We start from the raw sequence: 25,663 nt of genomic DNA on the forward strand, positions 1-25,663 counted from the left end.
CCGTTTTTTATACGAAATATGTGACAATATTATGTTTGACTAATTTATGTAAATCATTATTTCTATAGAGGGGTGTATCATGTTATCATAATATTTATAGACTTTACAAATAAGATATGAAATTGCATTTTACTAATTAAGGTATAAGTAATTAAGGAAGTATATATATACACGATATCACGATGTTACCATAATATTACTAATAGAATTAAGGATGTAAAATTTTAACAGAATTAAGAAATATGTAACTATAAGAAGTGGCATAGTAGTTTACTAATTACGGAAGTATATTTATGCACGGGTGCTATGCTACCATAATATTACTAACAAAATCATGCTCTGACCATTTACCATCATTATCACTATGCTAGACTTTACTAATTAAATGTGATATTACATTTTTTTTTTACATAATATTTTATGTAGTCATTTAGAAAAACATACTTAATTAGAATATTCTTGTTTTAATATGGAAGCATAAACGTTAAAAAAATCAAAAAAAAATATAAGATAGCGAATCATATAGTGACATTTGTGAGGCTCGCATTGACGCGCTTCTCTTTTAGTATAGTATATAGATTCTGAGCTATAACGAAAAAAGATATGAAAGAAATACAAAACTCTATCCAAAACTGGCACCCTTCCACTATTTCGGCCATATGTTTTTATCTAAAAAAGATTTTAATCTGATTGCAATTGGGTTGGAAATTACACTTCAAGAGATTTCCAATGACATATTATGACTTATTTGGACTTATAGATCAAAAAGATATGATAAAAATAAAATCCGCAAAAAATTGTCCCTGCGCCAGACGACAGTGTCTGTCACCAAACAACAAAACAATTTTATTCCGATTTGAATTCTTACTCTTTTCTATCGGTTTTTGGACTATTTTCTTATAAATAGGGTCCTAGACCTCCGTTTTCAAATCAACCAGAATTCTCTAATTCTCTCTCTTCTCTCTCTTAAGCAATAGCTTATTCTTTCTCTCTCTAGCTTTCTAAACTAGCTTTTTCATAAACACCATTCCGCATACATTATTTCTAGACACACCTAGCCAAGTTCGAAGTTGTCTTCGCCCTAGAGGTGAAAGGTTGATAATTTCTGAGGGTTTGATCCCAAATTCTATTTCAATTATTTAAATTAATTGTTTGATTTATTATTTTCCTTGAAGTTACTAACGTGTGTATTTTGTTATTAGAAAGAGATACGAGGCATCCAAGTAATTTAATTGATTAATATTTTGATATAGAAATTATGCATTAATTATAATTATTTTGATTCCTAGTATCATGTTAGGATGTTTTATTGCAACCTAGTATCATGTTTAGGGTAATAACTAAAATTTCTAATATCATATATGTTTATATGATGCTTCCTATTTCTTTCTAATATCATGTTAGTATCATGTTAGGGTTAAAGATTTAATCTTTATAGTTTAGTGACATGTTAGGATTTGTTACTAATCTAGCTTGTTAGTATCATGCCTAGGATCTTGCTAATATTATTATGATGATTGTTATTATGTTTCTTGTTATATTATTTTTATTGCTTGATCACGCTTTTTATGCATGTTTAAAAGGAATTTGTACTTGTAATCATGATTAATAAGATAATTAATCATCTTGTTTAGGTTAATAAGATTATAATTCAAGTGATCGCCAATAATAGGTTTGTTTGTGCATTTATATTCAACCAACATAGATTAAACAGGTTTAGGGTTAATCTATGGATTGTATGTTAGTCAAAAAGCGCACATGAATACGAGAAGAATAAAGTAGAGCCTATTATTAGGGAAGGTTCAATCTCTTTTAGGTTGAATTTGTACCTTCATCCCCGAATATCCAGTCATGGTTCCAGACCACTATAGAGTTAGCGATCTCATGGATCGTGAAGGGGTGTAACCTTCACCCTGTGAACGGTTTACAAGTTCCTAAAACTTCTTGGCGACTCTTTTACTCTAGCTTCCTTCCCTTTGGACGCCACCATGCTTAAGTGTACGATCACAGCGGGGCTCAAGTGTGGGATGCTTGAAATATTCCCTACGATTACCTTGATAGAGAAGGTACGAGAGCCGCTTGGAATATCCGGGACGTCTGCTTAACAGGCGTACTGGGTGCCGAGCACCGGATGCTATCATAGATGAGGACAGAGGCTCTTAAGTCAAAGATCCAAAGATTCTCTCTAAAGATTCACGCAAATGTGTGAACATAATGTGGGGTCAACCACTATTTATAAAAAGGGTGAAAATTTTAGGGTAAAAACCCTAAATTCTACCCATGGTAAACGGTAATATCCTAGACCAATGCCTCGCTGACACCTGTCATAGGTGCCACGTGGCATGCTACGTCACCCCTGTGAGGGGCAAATGATTTGGGTATTCTACCTCGCCACATGGCATAATGAGAGCTCACCACGTGTCACTTGAGAAGGCCTCCAAATGGACCTCTCAAGGACCGCCATGTGTCAAGCAGATAGATATACCCTCAGGAATTGGCGTCCTTCAAGGCCTAATTCCCGAGGTAGGCGCAAAACGACGCAGCCCGAATCCCTAGGTCATCACACCCTAGGGCAGGGCACACTTTCCTAGGATCCTATAAATAGGGAGATTCCCCCATGTTTGGGAGCATGTCCTAATCATTACATCATTTATTACTCTTGAAGACCACCTAATCTTGGAATCCAAGAAGATATTTACTTTCTGCAAGTTTTTACTCCGAACCCGTACTAACTTAACCGTCGGAGGCGGACCTCCGAACATTCGGAGCTCTGTTGTTTTGCAGGTACAAGCGGCTTCATTGGATCCAATCTTCGAGTTGTAACTCTCCCAAGGGACACAAAAGCACCTGAAAACAAATAGTGTGAGGAAAATTATATCTTTAAAATGTTTGTTACCTATATGCCCTTACTATATGATGTTATTTGCCTTTTAGTTTTTAATGATTCAACTCTTATAAATAGTATTTGGACAATTCTACCTTCTAAATGTTTATTTACTAATTGATCTTCGTTGATGTTAATTGTCTCTTTTTTTTTTTTTTTTTTTGAACTCATAAGAATATTGTATGGACATTTATAACCCTAGAAATATTAATTTACATATTTTCCCTTATTAATGTTGTTAACAACTAAAAGGGCTCTCCAGACATGGCTGCCTATGCCATACGCATGGCCACCCTAGTTTTATCAAAATAATAGTATTAGACTTTTATTGGATATTATGAGTTATTTGTTAGCAACTTTACAAATCTTTGTTAGCCATGTCATCCGAATATCCATATAACTCATGATAATAGTGTTTTTTCATATATAAAAATAATCTTACAAGTATTTGTTATCTTTTAAGTTAAATTATCAATAAATAATACTTGAATAGGCTTATTCATATTTCTATTACCCGTTGGGAGAAAAAAGTTCTACAAATATTTTTCTTGTACTAGTGGTCTATTATCCAAATTTCCCTTCGTATTCCCGTGGTATATTCATATATAGTACTGTATATTTTTTCACAAGCATAATACAAGAAATTATCACACTACATTCATATACAACCAACAACATCTATTGAATATATGCACAAATAAATAGATATCTATATAAGTTACACTTCAGGTCTTCAGTTCCAACCAATCATGTAATGCATTCTTAAAATTAATTATGGCGTAACACATACAGATGTATATAATTTATTTTGAAAATATAAGCATTAACTTTAAGTAAGGAAATGGTTATAGAATAGATAAATATTTTTCACGTAAATTTCATTAATCATCAAAGTCAATTTTATACTATTTTAAATTTTTTATAGCATATTTAATTATTATAGTGCAAGATTATTTGAATAATTTTTGGTAGAAACATATTTTAGTTTTTTGTTTGGAGGAAATTATCATTATTAGATTTCTAAATTTTTCACAATTTGGAAATTTACATTAGTAGGAAATACACATTATTAGAATCAATTATAAACAATAAAATATATATATATATATATATATATATATGAGAATAATTTACATATTAGGAAAAAAAATCATCTAACATAAGTTGACATAAATAAGTTCATTAATTTCTAAATAATTTGAGATCAATCAAAATAAATAAATAAATAAATAAAAAATATTAGAATCAATCACTAGGAAAAAAACCACTTAGCCACCGGTTCAAAACCCCCTAAGCCACCGGTCATTTGGGGGGTGGCAATAACCCCAAGAAAGGCCACCGGTTCAAAACCGGTGGCAAAAATGATTATTGCCACCGGTTAACCGGTGGCAAAAACCCATTCCCGCTTTTTTTAAAGGGGTTTTTGGCACCGGTTCTGTTCAAAACCGGTGGCAAAAATGGCCCAAAAAAATAAAAAAAAATATTTTTTTTTTTTGCTTTTTTTCACATAAAATGATATATAAACACTAACATATATATATACTTACATATTTTCATTAAAAAAGGCTATAATATTACAATTTTGGTCCAAAAAACTTAAAAAAAATACTAGTCACTGTTAAATACAAGCAAAGTCACACCAATGAAACAGCCTTGGCGAGGCAGCAGCTGCAGCAGCCTTACGAGGCAGCAGCAACCTTGCGTATAGATAAAATCTTCCAATAGTCTTCGTATATTTTCTCTTTTGTCACCTCCTCTGACATTGATCTAGAATGCTCCACCACTCCAATCAAGCGATGAATGCAATTGTCCCTCTTTGTGGACCTGCAAGCTTGTTCAAGCAACAGATCTTAATATATACTTCGTATACAGTCCTTACTACACCACACTCACAATAAAGGTAGCATGATACAGAATGCATGCATATTGCAATAAACACAGCTAAGTAGAATTTACACACACAAACTGAAATTTCACTCTCTACATTCATATGGTTCACCCCACCCTCCTTTTCTTGTCCTAGATTGGGAAACTCCATTATTATGAACTTACATGACTGTCTAGTCAACACAAAAACCAAAAAAAAAAAGGAAAGGGAATAAAAAGCTGGCACCTCAAATTCAAACATGCTCATGAGGGAGTGCTCTATCTCTTTTAAAGTGCCAAGTATTTGTAGCACATAATTAAACATACGAAGTATATATATATCATAATATCAAAACCAGGCAGCAAGGGCAGTAAAAGCAAGTAGCTTAATTAGCAATTAACACAAGTGCACCAAGAGAAATGCATATCATACTTAAGGATCCCTTCTTTCACCAAAACTCAAAATTAAGAAACATAAGACACATCGGCACCACATAGGCACATCACATCAGCATTGTATTTAGAAATAATCAAATCTCACAATCACACCACATAGGCATATCGCAGCAGCATCAATAATAATGCATAATAACAAAGAATCAATCACAACAGCAGAATACAAAAATATCATCATCAAATGTCAAAATTATCAGAAAACTAATTTGATTTTGACCCCTTACAATTAGCACCAGAATATTTCCAATAAAAAGCAAATTCAACCATATATAACCAATCAAATACTCGAAGTAAGGCAAAATAAACATGATCCAGATCATATTAAAAAGCAACAATCTTTAAGCCTAAAATAAAACAAAACCAGCTAAATTCGACAGAATATGTAACACCCAAATCCTTTCATCCACAAATTTTATAATCAAAACACCAAAAACTTGCATCAAGATATAGAATACGAAAAAAAAAAAGCAGGATTAATTGTGAAATTTCAATTAATAGAACCTACAAAAATCAAAGATAGAAATTTAATAGCAACTAAAACAATCAAAGATACAAATTTAATAACATGCTACAACGACACATGCTAATGAAATCTACTTTTTTGTAGAATGATTGAAAAGCTACAATCATGAAGCACCGCGCACCAAAACCACTGATCAAACAAGCAATCGCAAACACCTAAATATACAGAACTATAAACCTGACACATTGAATGGCAGGAGTACATGAATGGGAAGAGAAGAAAATATCTATATCCTCAAGACCAAACACACAAAAAAACACCACAACCCGAATGAACTCAAGTCGGTTGCAGGGGACCAAGTCGATCAACAGCATAATTTCAGTCCCAAACAGCAGCTATGCTTGCAAACTCAAACAAAAAGTTTTAAAATCCCATATTTCTAAAACATAGAATATAATGAGAATTCATCAAATCGTGAATTATGGAGAAAAATAACAAGAAAATACTTTCCATATTAAGCATTTCATTACCTAACACTCCAACTTTATCGTCTCCTAAAATCGACTCCTAATTCATCCAAATATCAATTAATAGCAACTAAAACAATCAAAGATACAAAATTTAATAATAAGCTCTGGACAAATTTTCCCACATAAATTATATCAACAAATTGACAAAACAACATCAAATATCGAGATTTTTCATCCAAATATCATAATAATAACAACTTAAACAATCAAAGAGGCAACAATCAATAATTATAAAGGTTCAAACTGATTAATTTCACGAAATAAATCCATACAAAACCACCAATATGACACATATACAGCCACTAAGGTACCTTCAGAAGTGATATTAAATCTGGTGATCGCTAAATGAAGCAAGCATAAAATCCAAGTCTTTTTCTGACCTGTGTGAAAAGTATACTTGTCAATAATTGATACTTCCCTAAGCAAGATACGGAGTATCAGAGCAACAAACAAAAAGCCTAAGAAATTATCAAACACATGAAATTAGAAACTGCAAAATCATTATTCAAAAAAAAAAAAAAAAAAAGAAACTGGAAGATCTATTTGTATACTCTAAGCATACATCTAGGCATATATGTTAACTTTTGATTTTAAAAATCTATTTCAATGGACTTAACTTCTCTAAATTTACCTATCATTAACTTTGTTCTAAAATATGATTGAAATCATCTCAAAGGTAGTCAAGAAAGGTCTAATTTAGCCATGTCTAAGATATATACAAAGAAAAGGAAATGTGACCAAATCTCAGGAACTTCAACATAAGATAAGTAAATTATTAATCAAAATTCAAAGAGGTCAAGGATATGAATTTTGTAAAAGTAATGAAAAACATTAGGATCTACAAGCTGAGGGTAAAATAATTAAAAATAAAATATGCATAATGCATAAGATAAATTCTGTATATCAGATCATTAGGATTTATGCATTAAAAGGGCAGAAGACAGGTGTGCACTTTCAAAGAGATTAGATATTGAAAGTAACTAGCAACTCCATCCATGCACAAACAACTAAACAAAAGGCAAAAGAAATTTCATGATTTCTTATGTAAAAAGCAGGAAGGCTGGAAGGGACAGCCACTACACATCTTTAAATAGCCAATAAACAAGGAGACCTGGTGCTAGACATGCAGACTCAATTTTTCAAAGCAGAACTAAACATGTTCACTGCACATTATGAGCAATAAAGATTCAAGAGACATCACAGGGCCCAAATTGACAGAACGTTGAAAGAGACTCATAACACATTTGAGCACTTCATTCCATATACTGCTAATGTACAAGTGCAATATTCATCAGTTTGAAAAAAATTCAAGTAGAAGCCAAACCTCCACCTCCCACCCTCTCACTCTATATATAGCTCCCGAAAAAAAGTAGCTAACGACAACAACTATTAATATATTATCTAATTCGAGCTGCAAAATCATCATTACAACCAAAACAATAAAACATTGCATCTTTTCGAGATCTTTTTCAAATCCAAGTAGCAAAATCATCATCATTATTTCAAACAAAACAACCCCCTTAGACCTTGCATCAGATTTAGGATTTCAAACAAAACAAAGCCTCATTAAGAGACAACAGAGGAACATTAACAGCAGATTTAAAATTCAGAACAGAATCCTTAGCTTGGTAACATCTGAGTGAATTCAACATATCTTCATACAACCCCCTTAGACATTACTATTTATTCCTTGAGACGTTTACCCATTTTTCAGCATAAGGGTTGGCACTAATGTTGACATCAACACCACCTTTAACAGTCCACTGCAAGTAGATAAACACATAATACCACATCAATTAGTTGCAAGCCCAGAAAACCATAATTCACAAACTTGCAAGAAATGAAAAGATTTGTACAGATTCATACCTTTCCATCTACGTCCCAAAGGCATCCATTGAAGAGTTCCTTGTAGGGGTATGAGTCAGACAAAAGCTCAACACCTAATAATTTCGAGTTTCGGATGAATCCATTAGATAACAATCAAACGAATACTATACACACAAAATATTGACAGATCTCACGAGCAAAAAACAGTACTTCAAAATTAAATTGTTCGACCAAAATTGAGTTCCTACATATCTATTTCTTAAGAATTCAGTGATTTATAGACAAACCAAAATTCAACATTGATCACAAATATAAATCAAATCTCACGATAAGAAACCTATATAAATATACATGATCAAAGACAAAATCGATAAGCCCCATATCAAGTTCAATTTTTTTCTGTAATTAGGGTCAGATTATCACGAAAATGCAGAAAAATTATTAAGAAACATCCTTTACCTCATCGTCATCAAACTCATTACCATACCCAACCTTCACATGGCCTCAATACCCGAGTTAAATCCCGTACCCAGGTTCGCTCCACTGCACATCAGTAATTTGAAAGCACAAAAACACAGATCTATATGGTGTTAAGAAATCTGACAATGAAATGTTGTCAAAATTCAGTAATTGCGAAGCTGCATGTAATTGAGAAAGGAATTGAACAATTTCTATAGTAATATTGAATTAAATCGAAATCCATAAAACCCTTGGTTTCCGAAAACATGAAATTGTAAGTTTGACAAAAATGAAAACTCAAAAAACACGAAATAATGAAATTATTTACAGAGAAAAGAAGAAAAACGCACGAACCTTCAGGGAAAATCATTTCGCGAGGGGGAAACGACGAGAGGTGGGTTTGTATCAGCTCCTAGCGCCACTGCCGCCGTTGCTAGGACATGAATAGAGGGAAGCGGGAGGAATGGACGACGGCACGGTGGAGAGAGGAAAGAGAGAGAGAATAGGGAGATCTAGTTGAGGAGAGAGGAGGAAGGAGAGAGAGAGAGAACGCGAGATAGAGGAAAGAGAAAGAGCTGAGAACGCGGAAAGAGAAAGAAAATAGAGGGGCGAATTTGTTTTTTATTATTGCCACGGGTTTTGAACCGGTGGCCTTAAAAACATATGCCACCGGTTCGGTTTGAACCGCACAAAAATACTTCCTCTGTTTCTATTTATTTAACGCGTTTAATTTAGGCACATATATTAAGGAGAGGAGAGAGTAAGAGACAATGTCAAGTTATTCTACATATAATAAAGTATTACTCCGTATATAAATTAGACAAGCGTGATATTTGTCATCCTCACATTAATTTGCTTGTTTTTTGGTATATACTAGGTATTTTGCCCCGTACAATGCACAGTTTTTATAATAATAATATTTTGGAAATTTTGTGTAGAAGTACCCTAAAGATAGAGTCATTTGTGAACAACTACCCATTTTTTTAATTTGTTTAGAACTACCCGCAAGTTTGAAAAAGTTTTGGTAGCACTACCCACTAACGTTTTTCGTCCCATTAAAACGTTATTTTGGCCCAATTTTATACTTTTTTCAAATACAATGGTCAATGAATGCTGAAATAAGCAAAAACCCCAATTTAATTAAACTCTCAAACCTTTGAAATTAAAATCCCCAAATAATACTACACTCATGAACCCTAAAATAAATTATGATTAAAACCTTAGTGAGGTTAATTAAGGTAAATTAAAACCTTTATACAAATTGGGAGAACTAATTGGATGACAAAAGTGAAAAAAAGTAAGCTCCGATAACGTCTTAATTGGACGAAAAATGTTAAAGGGTAGTGATTAGGGGATTTTTATCCACCAATCACCGTCTGACAAGTGGACCAACCAGGTTCCGCCACGTGTCCTTCACGAAGGCCAATAGGAGCCTGCCACGTGTCAATCACATATACGTCCTCTACGGACCAATCGAGGCACGCCACGTGTCCACCCATGCCAAATGGGAAAACCGGCCAACAAGGCCCAATCCTGTCTAGAGGCCCGGTCAGCCCTAGGTTTACCCTAAACCTAGAGAGTGGCACGCTTCTCAAGACTATAAATACTTAATTAATCCTCATTAATTAAGCAATCAAAAAATCAAGAAAAGAAAACATCAGGCAACGAAGCAATTGAGAGGCAATTGATCAAGCAATTAATCTCACCTGAAGAACAGAAACATTACGGAACACTAATAACCGGCTAATCTCGCTAACAAAGCAGATTACCAACATTAAACACTCTCACCTAGAGAGGTCTTATTACTTTAATTTCCGTATTAATTACTCCTTAATCAGGTACTAACTTGACCGTTGGAGGCGGAGCTCTCAGGAGTCTCCGTTATTTTGCAGGTACAGGCGTCCGGTTCCAGTCTCGGAATTGTAACTCTCCCGCAGGACATCAGAAAACCCCGAAACATTTGGCGCCGTCTGTGGGGAGAGTACTTCAGAGATGGCATCCAAGTCTGTACCGACTCCTGAAGAGAGGCGTCCCCTAAACGACCCTCAAGTTCAGTCGGACCATGACACCGAAAGTGAATTTGAAGTGGAAACTCATACAGCTCCAGACGGGACCCTAAGGGCCCGACGTACCCGTCATACCGAAAGGAGGGAACGGGAGCATCTTCAAACAGGAAGCGAGCCAGCAGGCGCACCGCCTGCTCGGCAACAGCCGACTGATGGGTCTGCTCCCATCACAAGGAACGAACTCATGACCTTCATGAGGGACTTCAAGGGAGAGATTCAAGAGTTGATCAACAAAAAGCCGCCTGCTTCAGTCAAAGAGCAGTCGGCCAAAAAACCTTCCACTTCACTGAAGAGGAAGCCAGTTCAAGGGCGAGAGGCGACTCCTCATCCTAAATCCAAGAAGCGGGAGCCACCTGCTCTTGATTTCACAAAATTCCGTTATCCTACGGGAAATAGGAAACCGGTTCGTCATATTCAGGCGGACGGGTCAAAGCAAACGTTCACAGATGCTCGGCTACTGCTAGAGCAGAAGAAGAGTGACCGATTGTCAGAGTCGGCTTCTACTTCAAATTTTCAAGACAGTTTGCGAAATGCCTCGATGAGGCATACTCAGTCGTACCATGAGAGTCAGTCAGGCGGCACCTCCCGTCAGTCCGGCTTTCATAGTGCCCAGGCGGTACCAAACTTACCATTTGTGCCGCAACAACAGTATTTTATGCAGCCACCTCCATTTGGTGGACCTGCAGCAAAAAACGTCCAACCTATGGACTGGCAGCTACGGTTGCTTAGACTTGGTGAACAGCCGTCGGCCTTCTCCAAGGAAATTACTGAAGCCGCTCAGCCGGCCAAAGTAAAAAATGTACTAGTAGGCGCCTATGACGGCACTACTAACCCAGAAGACCATCTGATGGCATTCACCAACCTGATGTACCTTCAAGGGTTGGATGATCCCACTTGGTGCAAGTGTTTCCCAGCGACTCTCAAGGGAATCGCACAGCAATGGTTCGGCAACCTGCCGACTGGTTGTGTAAACAGCTTCAGGACGCTTGCTTACTTATTCGCCTCCAACTTCGCCATGAACATCCCTGCGAAGAAAACGACCCTTGATTTGGGAACAATTCAGCAGGGCGAGAAGGAGGGGCTTCGTTCTTACATTAGGCGGTTCAACCTGATGAGAATACAGATTCAAGGGTTACCGGATGAGGTAGCTTATACTGACTTTTTTAGAGGTCTCAAAGACGGGTCTACCTTCAAATTTGACTTAGTTCGAAAAAGGGTGGCGACTCTTCAAGAGGCCTTGATTGAAGCAGAAGCCTATATACAGGCGACTGATCTGTGTGCGATAAAACAGTCGGACGGGAAAAGGTTCGACAAAAGAGAAGGACGACAGAAACAGTCGTCTAACAAAGATGAGAAAAGAAAAGAGGTCTGGGCGGTTGATTCCACTAAACAGCCGGCCCAGAAAAAGAAAAAAGAATTCAAACCATACTCCCCAAAGTATGTGTTTAACAAGGATAACCAGTTTATCCTAAAAGAAATAAAGGGACGGTTCTCAATTGAGAAGCCGGTCCCCATGAAGGGTTCTGCAAACAACCGGAACCAAGACAAAATCTGTGCTTATCATGATGACGTTGGTCATCACACCAATGACTGCATCAGTCTCATGCGGTACCTAGACCGCTTGGCTGAGCAAGGTGATCTTGACACTTATGTCAAGAAATCTACGGGGAACACTTCCTCAAAAAAGCAGTCGGCCAAAAAGAATCAACAGGCCGACAGTTCCGATACAGATGATGCAGTCGTCTACACCATTGCAGGCGGCTTCTCAGGAGGCGGCCCCACTATTAGGGGCAACAAAGATAATATAAGGCGGTTAGATGTAAATTCCGTTCACCAAGAACGGCCGTCCAAATATACATTTCCTGAGATTGTCATCACTGAAGAGGATCTAGGAGGGGTAAGGGGGCCGCATGACGACCCTCTCGTTATTGAATGTAAAGTGGCCAACCAGAGAGTTGGCCGAATCCTCATAGATACCGGGAGCTCCTCAGATCTCATCAGCAGCAAATGTCTGTCAAAACTGAAATATCAGACGGACTGCATACATCCGGCCTCCCACCCTTTAATAGGGTTTGGAGGAGGAGTCGTCCACCCACTGGGACGAGTAGATTTACCCATTCGCCTGGGCGAAAAAGGGGAAGGACGACACATGGTAGTCCGGTTCCTAGTAGTAGAGGAACTGTCGGCCTACAACATGATTCTGGGTCGACCAACCCTGAATAATTCCAAGGCTGTTATAATCCCGTCTCTTATGCTGCTTAAGTTTGAGAGGGATAATGGAACAGTCGGCTCCCTAAGGGGAGATCAGAGGATGGCCCGAGAGTGCTATCTCTCGGATGTCAAGCCCACTGTTATGGCCACTGGGTCAAGTGGAGAAAAAACAAACCTTGACAATGTCAAGGAGAGTGCGCCTGTTCAAGAAACAGGCGACAAAAAGAGAAAGGCGTCCCAGACAGAGTCCGCAAGAAAAGCAAGAAAATAGCAATCATTGGCAGAGGAGTGGCCGGATGAGTTCCGCCCTCAGCCGGCTGGTGAGCATGCGGACCTGATCTTAGACGACTCACGTCCTGACCGAACAGTCAAAGTTGGGACGACTGCTCTGAGAAACCTTGGTGACGACTTTCACAACCTATTGAAAGAATACAAGGACATCTTTGCATTTGAAGTCCATGAAATGCCAGGCATTAGTCCTGATCTGGCAGTACATAAACTCGCCGTGGATCCGAAAAAGAAGCCGGTACGGCAAAAGAAGCGGAACCATGGCGAAGAAAGAAGTCAGGCGGCAGCCGCCGAAGTTAAAAAATTACTTGATGCAGGGTTCATTCGGCAATGTTACTTCCCAGACTGGGTTGCAAATGTGGTGCTTGTTAAAAAGACGAATGGCACCTGGCGAATGTGTGTAGACTACACAGACTTAAACAAGGCGTGCCCCAAAGACAGTTACCCTCTGCCTAAAATTGATAACCTGGTCGACTCAACAGCGGGTCATGCCTTGATGAGTTTTATGGACGCCTATTCTGGTTTCCATCAAATTCCCTTATGGAAGAAAGATCAGGAGAAGACGGCCTTCGTCACTGATCAGGGGTTATACTGTTACACGGTCATGCCGTTTGGTCTTAAGAATGCCCCAGCTACCTTCCAACGAATGATAAACACAGTGTTCTTTGATCAGATTGGGAGAAACGTCGAGGCATATATTGATGATATGATTGTCAAGACTAAACTTCAGAAAGATCATCTGACGGACCTCCGAGAAACTTTCGCCACACTCAGGCGGCACCATGTCATGCTCAATCCCAAGAAATGTGTATTTGGAGTTGAGTCTGGGAAATTTCTCGGATTCCTTATCAATCAGAGAGGAATAGAGGCGAACCCTGAGAAGGTGCAGGCGGTCATTGACATGCAGTCGCCTCGTACCATCCGAGAGGTTCAGAAGTTAACAGGTTGTCTGGCGGCCTTGGGGAGATTCCTAAGCCGATCAGGCGACAAATGCCTATACTTTTTCCAGGCAATTAAGAAAAAGGCAAGGTTTGAATGGGGGCCGGATGCTGAGGCCGCCTTCCAGAAATTAAAAGTTCACTTGCATTCCTTGCCGAGGCTGGTCAGCCCTTTGCCCAAAGAGGATCTCTACATGTACCTGGCCGTCTCTGATCATGCGTTAAGCGCTGTGCTCCTTGCTGAAAGGGACGGCTGTCAGCTCCCGGTCTACTTTGTCAGTCACGTACTGAAAAATGCCGAGTTGAGATATCCCCTAGTGGAGAAATTTGGTCTTGCACTCTTCATGGCTGTTAAAAAATTGAAGCCCTACTTTTTGGCACATGCAGTCGTCGTGTATACCGACCAACCAATCAAGCGGCCCCTTACCATCACGGAGTCGTCAGGACGAATGATCAAATGGGCCATAGAAATACAGAGCCTCGAAGTTACTTTCGAGCCTAGAAAAGCAGTGAAGGGGCAAGCCTTTGCTGACTTTATTGTAGAGATGACTCGTCCTCCTGACTCTCAAGTTCCAGACCAAGTCTGGAAGGTATATGTGGACAGAAGCTCTACTTCAAATGGTTGTGGAGCAGGCGTCGTATGTCAATCTCCAGAGGGCGACAGGTTCGAGTATGCTCTACGCTTCAGTTTTCAGGCTTCAAACAATGAGGCAGAATATGAAGCTTTACTAGCCGGGATCCGCATGTGCAAGGCGGCAGGGGCAAGAAAAATAGACGCCTGTTCTGATTCACAATTGATAGTGAGTCAGTACAATGGCGAATACGAAGCAACCCATCCGGCCATGATCAAGTATTTACAGGCGGTCCGACAAGCAGTCGGCTCCCTTGAGGATTTCCATCTGATCCAAGTGCCGAGATCAGAAAACAACCAGGCAGATGCACTGTCAAAATTAGCATCATCCGCCTCCTCCGATACTCCTCGAACTGTTTTTTGGGAAGTAATGGAGAAGAGAAGCATCGAGGAAAACCCTATTGGAATCCTAGACAGAAGCTCAACCTGGATGGATTCAATCAGGGCATATCTGACAAACGGTACACTGCCGGATGATCCTCAACAGGCGGCAGCACTGAAAAAACGAGCCTCCTGTTTTGAAATGATACAGGGAGAACTTCACAAGAGGGGGTACCTTCAACCCTTCTTAAAGTGTGTTACTCCTGAAAAGGGACGAGAGATACTAGATGATCTTCACTCTGGTTACTGTGCTTCTCATATAGGTGGTAGGATGCTTGCTCAAAGGGCAAGGCGGCAGGGCTACTTTTGGCCTACTTTGGAAGCAGATGCAATGGAGATGGTGAAAAAATGTGACAAGTGCCAAATGTTTGGCAAATTAATTCACCGTCCGGCTACTGACCTCACTACCATTCACAGCCCACTACCGTTTGCTAAGTGGGGCATGGACATTCTGGGTCCATATACGCCTGCTACAGGCGGCAGAAGGTATATACTTGTTGCCGTTGACTACTTCACTAAATGGGTAGAGGCGGAGGCTGTAAAGGGAATCAAGACGAAAGATGTAATTTCATTCATTTGGAAAAACGTCATCACTCGGTTCGGGGTTCCCATGTCTATGGTTTTTGATAATGGTCCCCAATTTGAGACGCCTGTTCTCCAAAGCTGGTTGGGAGACCAAGGAATTGCACACTACTTTGCATCTGTCGGCCGTCCACAAGCAAACGGCCAGGTAGAAGCCTTTAATAAAATCATCTCAAACGGTCTCAAGAAAAAGATTGAACGAGCAGGCGGCCTATGGGCGGATGAACTACCACATGTTCTCTGGGCCATTAGGACGACTGAAAAAGGGGCGACTGGAGAAACTCCATTCCTCCTAACTTATGGTGCGGAAGCTGTTCTTCCAATAGAACACTACGAGCCGACTCTTCGAGTAATGCTATATGACGAAGAGGCAAACTGGGAAGCCATGCGCCTGGCATTAGACTCACTTCCTGAAAAGAGGGGCAATGCTGTTTTGCGCCATGAGATCTATCGCCTGAGAATGACTAGATCATACAACAAAAAAGTACACAGGCGTCCACTCAAAGTAGGGGACTTTGTACTTAGAAAAATGGAAGCAGTTGGTAGGGCTAATGAGTCTGGCAAACTAACTCCCAACTGGGAAGGACCCTACCGAATCTATGAGGAAGTCAGGGACGGTACCTACCGTCTGGAAACACCAGACGGACAACCGTTGCCTCGAACTTGGAATGTAGACAACCTTAAAAAATATTTCTTCTGAAAGATGTAAAGTAAAGAGCTACTTAATAAAGTTTGCACTTACTATTCACTTTTTGTATTACGAGGGGCATGCCGTCTGTACCTTTACAGTCGGCTACTCTCCATTGAGTTTTTTCACTCTATCTTCAGAGGGGCATGCCGTCTGTACCTTTACAGTCGGCTACTCTCCATTGAGTTTTTCACTCTATCTTCAGAGGGGCATGCCGTCTGTTCCTTTACAGTCGGCTACTCTCCATTGAGTATTTTACTCACAATACTTAGCTAAAAAGATTAGGGCCTGGCCGACCCTGTGCCTAACAGGCGGCTACCCTTCTTTTACTTAGCACCTACGTTCATCAAGAACTTACCAAGGCCACAGGCCGAATGATCAGACCAGGCGCCAAGCCACCTGATCAAATCTACAAAACTAATACGACCTGTCCCAACATCATAGCAGGCGTCCGACGGCATCCCTCCGGATGAAATTCGTCGCAGAGAGCAGCTCCCTTTTGGGTGGAACATTGTTCTATAAACTAATTACACGGCACCTATACGACTGTCCCCAAGGGCAACCACGTAGCCGTTTTTGAGACAAGGATAACTCTATCACTAACCAAACCAGTGGTAGCAGTTGACATCTGAGTCAGATGACCGCCTGTATTACTTGGGATAAATGCAGGGGGTACCTATTGAGTTAATAGCCAACAAACATTGGCGAATCAAGGGGTCTAGCCGGCCTACGCCGCCTGGTACCTCTACTTCTCAAACAAAAGTGACGGCGACTGAGTAACTCCAACGTTAACTCATAGTCACTCCTTCAAATTTGGTATGGAACCTAAAAGGTTTGAGTCGTCCGCCTGTTTTAAACAAACAAGGGCACTCAAACCCCTATTCCTACTAGGTAACCTATTGAGTTAATAGCCAACAAACATTGGCAAATCAAGAGGATCAGCCGGCCTCCGCTGCCTGGTACCTCTACTATTCAATCTAGAGTGTGACGAAGACTAAGTAACTCCTATGTTAACTTAATAGTCACTCAAACTTAGTATGGAGCCTAAAAGGTATGAGTCGTCCGCCTGTTTTTAACAAACAGGGACTCTCAACCACTACTCTTGCTAGGTTAACAAATTACGAGTTAAAATCCAACATTGGCAATAAAGGGAAACAACCGGTACCCGCTGCTTGTTATCCTACTTAATTCCTTGGCGACTAGGTAATACTATTTACTTGGTCAGACCAATTGAATAAATAGTTCGAATACCGATTGAATAAATGGCCGACTGATCGTCTATCCTGGAAACAGACAACCAGTCGTCCAGGGGCATAGGCGGCGTACTTACTATTTGTACCTGTCTGCAACGTTCGGCCATGCACAACAGTCGGTCTAGTGAACAATGGGATATTAGATATGGAATACTTAGACAAATTTGAAGCAAAACAAAAATTCATTAAAAATAAGCCGGTCATTAAAGACCAGCAAAATATTCAAAGCCCCGGCCCCCTGGCCGGGTAAATACAAAGCAAACGGCACGCAGGCCGTGGAAAAAATACATTAAGCTTAAGAAGGGGGCAGTTCAGTATTAGCAGCTGCCGCCTGGTCAGCACTCTTCTTGCTGGACTCGGCTTCAGCTGCATCCTCTTTTGATGCCTTACCCCCAAGTGGCACAAGCGCCACAACCGGCTCTTCCTCCTCCTCCAACGCATCTCCCAACGCCTCTTCTTCAGCAGCCGCCAGGATCTCTTGATTATATGTTTCCGAACACTGGCGGTACGTTCTTTCCCATGAGGCAAAGTCGGCATTGGGGAACAGGCGGCCCCAGGTCATGCGCTGGATTTGAGCGGAGTCTTCCACCATCTCCCGGACGAGCTCTTTCTCTCTTGCTCGGCCTTTTCCGAGAGCTCTTGGGTAAGACTCTTCTCTTGGCTCACCAGGCGTTCTTTTACGTTGGCCAAAGATTTCTCCATGGCTTCGTAAGAGTGCATTTTTTGGCGAAGAGGTTTCAGCTCGGCCTTAAGATTTGTGACGGTCGCCTCCAGCTCGTCATTCTTCTTCTGGGTCGCCTCTAACTGAGCCCGAACAGCGGCGGTAGCCTGCGCCTGATAATAAAGAATATCAATGGTCAGTACTTCATTTTGGGCAATTTGAAACATTGCCTTATCACAGTTGGAGGCGGCCATAGCTTTTGCGGTCTTTACCTCTTTGTTTTTCCGATCAATCGGCTTGCGAAGGCTGTTAACTCGGAGCAGGGCCTAAGTACAAAAAAAAAAAAAAAAAAAAACAGGCGTCAGTTTCCAAACAAAAAAGATAACAGGCGTCCTGGAACTCAAATACTCAAAAATATGCTAAGTATACCTCAGCAAGGACCCCTGAAATCCCATCAAGGTCAAGGGTGCCGGCACCCCTGACCGCCTCCCTTTCAGATGGAGGAACTACTTTGATCATGGACTTGGCTACCTCAACCAAGTCAAGCCCCTGAGGGCCGGCTGCATCAAGCGTAAAAAAAAAAAGCAAGTTAGACCTAGTCAAGAAGGAAGCAAGTGTGAAAGTTTTTACAAGAGATTGTCCATACTTCTAGGCGGCCCCGCCGGGGTTTTAGAAGAAGTGGCCGGCTGCTTCTCAGCCGCCACTGTTTTCCTGGAAGACCCAGGAGAGCTTGCAACAGTCGTCCTCCGGGCCTTGGGGTCCGGAAAAATAAAAAGAAAATTAAGAGTAAGAGAACTGAGTTACCTGAACGAGTGACGGTTGATGAAGTTCTGGAAATCTGGTGCAGTCGGCTTGTCAGAACAGGCGGTAGGCAGAAAAGGTCCGAAATGTCAGAGCAAGTTCAGGGGTCCGAATGTTCTCGCAAAGTTCTCAAATGTGAAAATGACCGAAGTCAGCACTTCCTTATATAGGCAAAGTGAGAAGGCGAAGGGTCGCTTCCAAATTCAAAATTTGGGCGGGAAAATCTCTCGGCCGTTTACAAGGTGACACCTGTAACAGGCCGTCGCCTGTCACCGTGCGACACCTGTCACAGGCGACACGTGACCAGTCACGTGCCACCTATGAGGGGCAAATGATTAGGGGATTTTTATCCACCAATCACCGTCTGACAAGTGGACCAACCAGGTTCCGCCACGTGTCCTTCACGAAGGCCAATAGGAGCCTGTCACGTGTCAATCACAGATACGTCCTCTACGGACCAATCGAGGCACGCCACGTGTCCACCCATGCCAAATGGGAAAACCGGCCAACAAGGCCCAATCCTGTCTAGAGGCCCGGTCAGCCCTAGGTTTACCCTAAACCTAGAGAGTGGCACGCTTCTCAAGACTATAAATACTTAATTAATCCTCATTAATTAAGCAATCAAAAAATCAAGAAAAGAAAACATCAGGCAACGAAGCAATTGAGAGGCAATTGATCAAGCAATTAATCTCACCTGAAGAACAGAAACATTACGGAACACTAATAACCGGCTAATCTCGCTAACAAAGCAGATTACCAACATTAAACACTCTCACCTAGAGAGGTTTTATTACTTTAATTTCCGTATTAATTACTCCTTAATCAGGTACTAACTTGACCGTTGGAGGCGGAGCTCTCAGGAGTCTCCGTTATTTTGCAGGTACAGGCGTCCGGTTCCAGTCTCGGAATTGTAACTCTCCCGCAGGACATCAGAAAACCCCGAAACAGGTAGTGCTACCAAATGTTTTCAAACTTGCGGGTAGTTCTAAACAAATAAAAAAAATGGGTAATTGTTCACAAATGACCCAATGTTTAGGGTAGTTCTACACAAAATTTCTTAAAATTTATACATAATAAAAGTCAATTAAAATGAAGTTAATTTAAATTTAAGGATTTATATAATTTTTGTTTTACAAGTATTTAATTTATTTAATGTCTACCTTTAAAACTCTCTTGTTTGATATATACGTAGTAATTATAATATTTTATGAATTATTGTAAGTTTTTATTAAGTAACCTTTTTATCACGTTATTTTTTAAGGGAAAAAAATGAAAATGTTTTTGGCGGAAAAAAATTATGTTGTGAATGCGACTCGTGCTATTTAGATATAACTTTCGTGATGATTGCTTTAGTATAGATATTGATTGATTGTAATTGTACTACATAGACATCTTTTTTACAGATCTTTGTGTATTATTTATATGGTCAAAACAGTCGTATCACTCATATGAAATCTAACATAGCCATATATACATTTAAGAAAAACAAAGGAAGTGGTACATCAACCTCAAGGCTGGTACATTCAAAATAGTCTAGTACATGAATACCTCTCATACGGAGATAAACAATGGATTCCTCAACAACAGGTGCACGGAGGGTGCCATTTGTTTGAATGTTACGTACACTTCGTATACTAGCATGCCATTATGCCAACATAAGACATGACACACAAGATTGGACATGATCCCGAACCCAGGAGGAGAAGGGACCATGGACCTTACAAGTTACAACTACACAATATTGACACAAAGATGAACAAGTAATCTATTGCTAAACTTGTAATTGACAGAAGCATAAAGAAAAAACCCGATCTCACTTCTCATACTATCAATCATCAGATTTAAATTTGGATCTCTTTACAAAAAAAATTTCCTACTAATCATAGCAATCAAAACATTTCAAAGCTTTGCGTTCCCAAGTTAATGTTGGGTAAAAAAGAAAAAAAAAAAATCAATTGTCTTTAACAAGTTTTGAAACAGCTTTCTCAATTTACAAAGAAGTTGTGAATCTAACAAGTCACCTTCTTCTCTAAAACTCGAAGAAAAGTCAGGAACTGAACACCTATACAACACCACACTACAGCCTTAATTTTCCATTTTTCCTGCAAAAATAATCTTTTTTTTCTTCGTTTTTCTAGTTGAGTCAAATGCGCAGTAAACTAAATATTGAATTTTCTGTTAGGAGAGATCAGAACCTGCGTATTTTCCATAATAATCCTACAGCTCAGTCTTTGAGCTACCTGTCACAGTTCCAAGGATAAAATTTCAGCTACAATCATAATACCAATAAAAGTAAATTTTATAGAGAAATAATTATACAAAGAAAATACGAAAAATAAATTAATTTTTTCCTACCATTTGGTCCTAGACCACCAACAGCAGAGTTAGAGTCAAAACCCATATGAAGAAGACTTTGCAGGTCACTATCCCATACAGCCTGTATGAGCAAGGAAAATAAACATGTTACACCTTTTTTTACACTATGAAAACAGGCAAGTTACATTTTTCAAGGGGTCTGAGGATTTACTTGAGGCATGTGATGATATTGCGACGCTGAATTTGGCATAGCAGTCAAACTTTGATGGATTCCTTGAGTAAATGGATGGGCAGAGCCCATTCCTTGGTTAAATCCGAGTGCAGACGATTCATTACCTCGTGAGTGCAGAATCTAAGCAAGAGGAAATGAGTGCAAGCTCAACACTAGCTCAATTATTGTGTAATTGAATATGGAATTAATAGTCTTTTGAAGAACTTATGCTTACATCTTTGGTTAGAAGTCTCTCAATATCAAAGTTCAGCTCAGGGTTCACGGTGGAAAGTTTCATTGACAGAAACTGTAACAGGAAATAGAAAAGATTAGCAAGCATTTAAATTCCACAAGAGTTCGATAATGGCCAAATGGGTTCCCAAACCAAAACTAACATGTGCTATCAGCATTCAACAATGATTGCAGAAGTACTATTTAGTAACCTCAAAAAGTTTAAGTTCTGATAAGTTCCAATATTTTCTGTACGAAGCAACGAGTATTTAAGTTAATTTCAAGATTAAAACAATTTATGTTTTGTTCCAATAAAAAAGAAAAATTCATGCAACTTGAGATAATTGTTTGTCAGCTAAAATAAACAAAGCTGTAACAAAGTAAATGTACAACTATTTGCAAATGCAATTTTTTCAGGAAATTGAGACCGAAATCAAGTAAAGCAAAGAAGGTTTCAAACCTAAAATGTAGCAATCCACGACAATGGCAAAGACATGTACCAAATGTAAGAATAGATACATGTGATATGCCGTAAGCACTACTGGTTCTCTATGAAAAAGGAACTTCACAATTAATAAGCAACATCTAAGAAGATATATATCCATCTCTGCTTTTTGAGAACAGACAAATCATACAAGATGGAGGTACCAACATGCATTTTGAACTTATTTTATCAATCAATTGACTTTTTCACACTCGTTTTATGACTTCTAATCTGCTTTAACTGAAGGTACAAATTTTTTCAAAGACAGTATCCAAGCAACAAAGGGATAAACCAAAACAAATTACGCACCTCAACCTGCTGCTGGAGCGATTGAACATAATTGATTATCTCATCTAGCATCACAGCTTTCCCGGTAATCTTGAAATAATTAAGCAAATCATGATCAACTCAGTTTACACGAAAAATTAGTTTCTACCGCAACTAACAATTAAAGGAAAATTTAGTCACCTTATTACACCCAGGAACAAGTTCTTGAAGAAGTCTCATTCTCTCACTGATCTTCTCTCTCCTCACCTAATAAATGGACATGGTTTATGTTCAGAACATACACATTAAGTTTTTAAGTTTATACCACAAGCTAAGGTGTTCAAACTGATTACCCTTTCCGCAAGGCTGTGACTATTTGTTGCCTGACCGCGTCTAGCCCTCACATGAATGTAATTTTGCTTCGGAGCCTCTTCACTTTGAGAGCCATCTTTCACCTGTTTACCTGCTTGAGCACTGGACGAATTGGCAACAGCATTTGGCTCGTTTCTCTTTTTCTGATCATCGTGTCCCTTTTGGCCCGACACATCACTTGAATGATCTTTCTGCGGGTCTCCATCAGTAGTCTATCATGCACAAAATCCATCATATTAATCAGCTAGTGCATCGATGAATTAACCAGTTCAAGATACACAAACCATTAAAGGTCATCATTGATATAAGCCCTAACCCCATTTATGGGATTAAGGCTTTAATTGATCGATAGATACTGATATAAACCCAATAATCTAAAGCAGGACTCCATCACGTTATCTAGCTAACTAAATACAATACATTTATTACAATAGCCAAAAAGCAATAAGAAATTGACACATTTGTCAAACACAACACATTAATCAATCAAATTGCAAATACATATCACAAATTACACAAATCAGTCAAGTTACATAAGCTGATAAGCTGATATGTACCTCATTAGTCGGAGAAGGAGACTCGGAGTCTCGCTTCCTCTTGCCATTTGGTGATACACCTACAGCTCTCCCATCGGCAACTTGGCAGCCTCGTTCAGTCTGTGCAACATTCGCCGATGACTTCTCATCGATGCCCCTTCTATTGGATGCATATGCTGGAGGAAAGTGAGACTGTGAGCCCTCATGTAGGCCAAAAGGACCAACAATTTCAGGGAAATTCCGGCCCCCGAACATCGGAAGCTTGGGCAAAATCTGATGAGCAAGGTTCGGATCAGCAGGGTAGTTACCAAGGTGTGAACTGCTAACCCCTTGGGATTCAATTAACATAGGATAGGAAGACGACTTTGTCAATTCACCACTAGAAACCATAGAAGCACCACCATAATTTCCACTTTGATTACCAAGATTAACCATTTGATCCCAACTAGAACCATAAATTGAACTTAATGTCGTAGATCTTGAGATCATACCCGAAGACGGCGAATTGGGTATAATTTCACCATGGAACCCCATTTGATTACTACTCCCATCATCACCCATATTCTAGAAAACAATAACCAAAAAGACCCCAAAATGTAAGTTCATGGTTGATATATAAATACACAAAATGTAACAAAATAAAATACTAAAATATAACAAAAAAAAAAAAAAAAAAAAAAAAAAAAAAAAAGAGCTCAGAATTCAACAAACTAACACAATTACACACACCCAGTACACAAAAGAGGAGCAAAAAATTGATAAATTAAGTAAAGGAGTTACAGCAACTAAAGCCAAAGTGACTTTGACCAAAAATGAAACTTGTTGATATCTTGTATGACTCAACAAGGAACAAATTACCTTTGCAGCTTTTTATAGACACTGACTAGAGATGAGCTAAAGTAAAAAGAAGGCTCTTAATTCAGCATCCTATGAATACAACCCAAAAAAATTGAAAAAAAAAAAAAAGAATTGGGATTATGTAAATCCTTTATATCAACTTATCAAGCATAAAATCTACTACCCGGTACCCCGTATCTAAAAGTCGTTACACCACGGTTCATTTGTAAGGATGAATTAGATTCGTAAGGATGAATTAAGTTTGCGATTCTTTAGTAAACACGACTTGATGATAGATGACTGATTAGCTAAGTTATCCCATTGCCAAAAAAATCAATCAAGTGACATACGTTAAATACTATATGAAATAAATAAACCGACAAGAAAGTGATGAATTTTTCAGAAGCATAAAGTTTTGGAAACAAAGAAGAAACGAATAGCATTATTAACAGCTCACCAGAGTTGCATAAAGAAAGCAGATTCCCTTTTCTTGCTCTTCTTCGTTCTACCTTTTATTTATTCACTCTAAATATTAAACCAAAAAAAAAATGACCTGGGCTACCAAAAACAGAAGGGATCAAGAACAACTCTGCAATCAAATCGACAGTGCGAATCGAAATGGGTATCAAATACTTGCAATAATAATGGATCAAATTTTGTTATTTTTGTTCAATTTTCAGAATGAGATTTCCAGAAATTCAAAGGAGAGTAAATTGAATTGAAGCATAAAAAATATAATAAAAATAAATAGTATGGATCACAGGAATAATAATAATAATAATAATAATGGGAGTAGATTAGATTAGTATAGTAATGTAATACTAGAAGGTAAGGAAGAGAGAGTGTAATGATTGTGATTTAGGAGAGAGAATGAAAAAAGGGTGGTAAAAGATTGGTTACCTGCTGAAGCAAATGGTGACATACATTATTTTTTAATACACTCTAAAAACTACTGCCAACTGCTCTTTGTTTGGTAAAATCATTTCCTAAGAACTTCAATAAATTTTTTTTTCGAAAAAAAAAAAAAAAACTTTAACTTTTATGTAATCTTTTAACTAAGCTTTAAAAATAATAATTACATGTATCAGAGAAATGCATTGATGAGTTAGTTTTAATTAGTAAACAAATAAGAACTTGGAAGAACAGAGTTAAGACTTCAGAGGTGCTTCTCTTGTAGCCCAAGCTTGTTGGTAGTATATTTTACTTTTTGTTTTATCAATTTATTTTTTTGTTATTTTAAAATATGAAATTACTGACACAAATGCCAACTATTTCTTAACTAGCCTTCTCTAAACAATTTGCTGTTTCTCACTCATTTTTTCTGAGTGCCAACTAACCCCACTCTTTGTTCCTTTTCATTTCTTTTGATAAAACTAACTCATTATTGTGTAAACTAAGGTTCATGGCCCTATATGATCACCTCT

The 25,663-nt window shown here is 38.8% G+C and overlaps 1 protein-coding gene and 1 long non-coding RNA gene across 6 annotated transcripts; both read right to left on the reverse strand.

Annotated features, from left to right (window-relative positions):
* Window positions 1-4,411: 4,411 nt before the first annotated feature.
* On the reverse strand, window positions 4,412-9,061 carry LOC110695484. 3 transcript variants are annotated; one of them, XR_002506070.1, is made up of 5 exons: window positions 8,840-9,060; window positions 8,486-8,569; window positions 8,066-8,139; window positions 6,511-7,962; window positions 4,412-4,715 (listed from the first exon to the last, which is right to left on the reverse strand). It is a non-coding gene; the product is annotated as an uncharacterized LOC110695484 (long non-coding RNA). The 3 variants fall into 3 exon arrangements; XR_002506071.1 differs by having other exon boundaries at window positions 4,632-4,708; window positions 8,486-8,625; window positions 8,840-9,061; XR_002506069.1 differs by having other exon boundaries at window positions 4,632-4,708.
* Window positions 9,062-20,780: 11,719 nt separating this feature from the next.
* On the reverse strand, window positions 20,781-25,257 carry LOC110695486 (transcription factor bHLH74-like). Of its 3 annotated transcripts, none has more exons than XM_021872711.1 (9): window positions 24,697-25,257; window positions 23,424-23,966; window positions 22,848-23,078; window positions 22,696-22,761; window positions 22,537-22,605; window positions 21,748-21,819; window positions 21,513-21,653; window positions 21,341-21,422; window positions 20,781-21,225 (listed from the first exon to the last, which is right to left on the reverse strand). In XM_021872711.1, exons 2-9 carry the CDS (start codon window positions 23,961-23,963, stop codon window positions 21,203-21,205), a joined length of 1,224 nt encoding a protein of 407 aa, XP_021728403.1. In that variant the 5' UTR covers window positions 23,964-23,966; window positions 24,697-25,257; the 3' UTR covers window positions 20,781-21,202. The 3 variants fall into 3 exon arrangements, with proteins under 3 accessions (XP_021728403.1, XP_021728404.1, XP_021728405.1); XM_021872712.1 differs by lacking the exon at window positions 24,697-25,257 and adding an exon at window positions 24,261-24,621; XM_021872713.1 differs by lacking the exon at window positions 24,697-25,257 and adding an exon at window positions 24,183-24,217.
* Window positions 25,258-25,663: the final 406 nt, after the last annotated feature.

Source organism: Chenopodium quinoa, unplaced genomic scaffold (genome assembly GCF_001683475.1).
Source record: "Chenopodium quinoa cultivar QQ74 unplaced genomic scaffold, ASM168347v1, whole genome shotgun sequence".
NCBI lineage: Eukaryota > Viridiplantae > Streptophyta > Magnoliopsida > Caryophyllales > Amaranthaceae > Chenopodium > Chenopodium quinoa.

Excerpts from the sequence above, each read along its gene's own strand:
- LOC110695486 (XM_021872711.1), bottom strand. The coding sequence starts at position 23,963 with ATGGGTGATGATGGGAGTAGTAATCAAATGGGGTTCCATGGTGAAATT. Across the intron at positions 22,606-22,695 it reads TTGTTCCTGGGTGTAATAAG|ATTACCGGGAAAGCTGTGAT; the intron begins GTGACTAAATTT and ends AATTATTTCAAG. Across the intron at positions 21,820-22,536 it reads CGCTCCAGCAGCAGGTTGAG|TTTCTGTCAATGAAACTTTC; the intron begins GTGCGTAATTTG and ends TTCCTGTTACAG.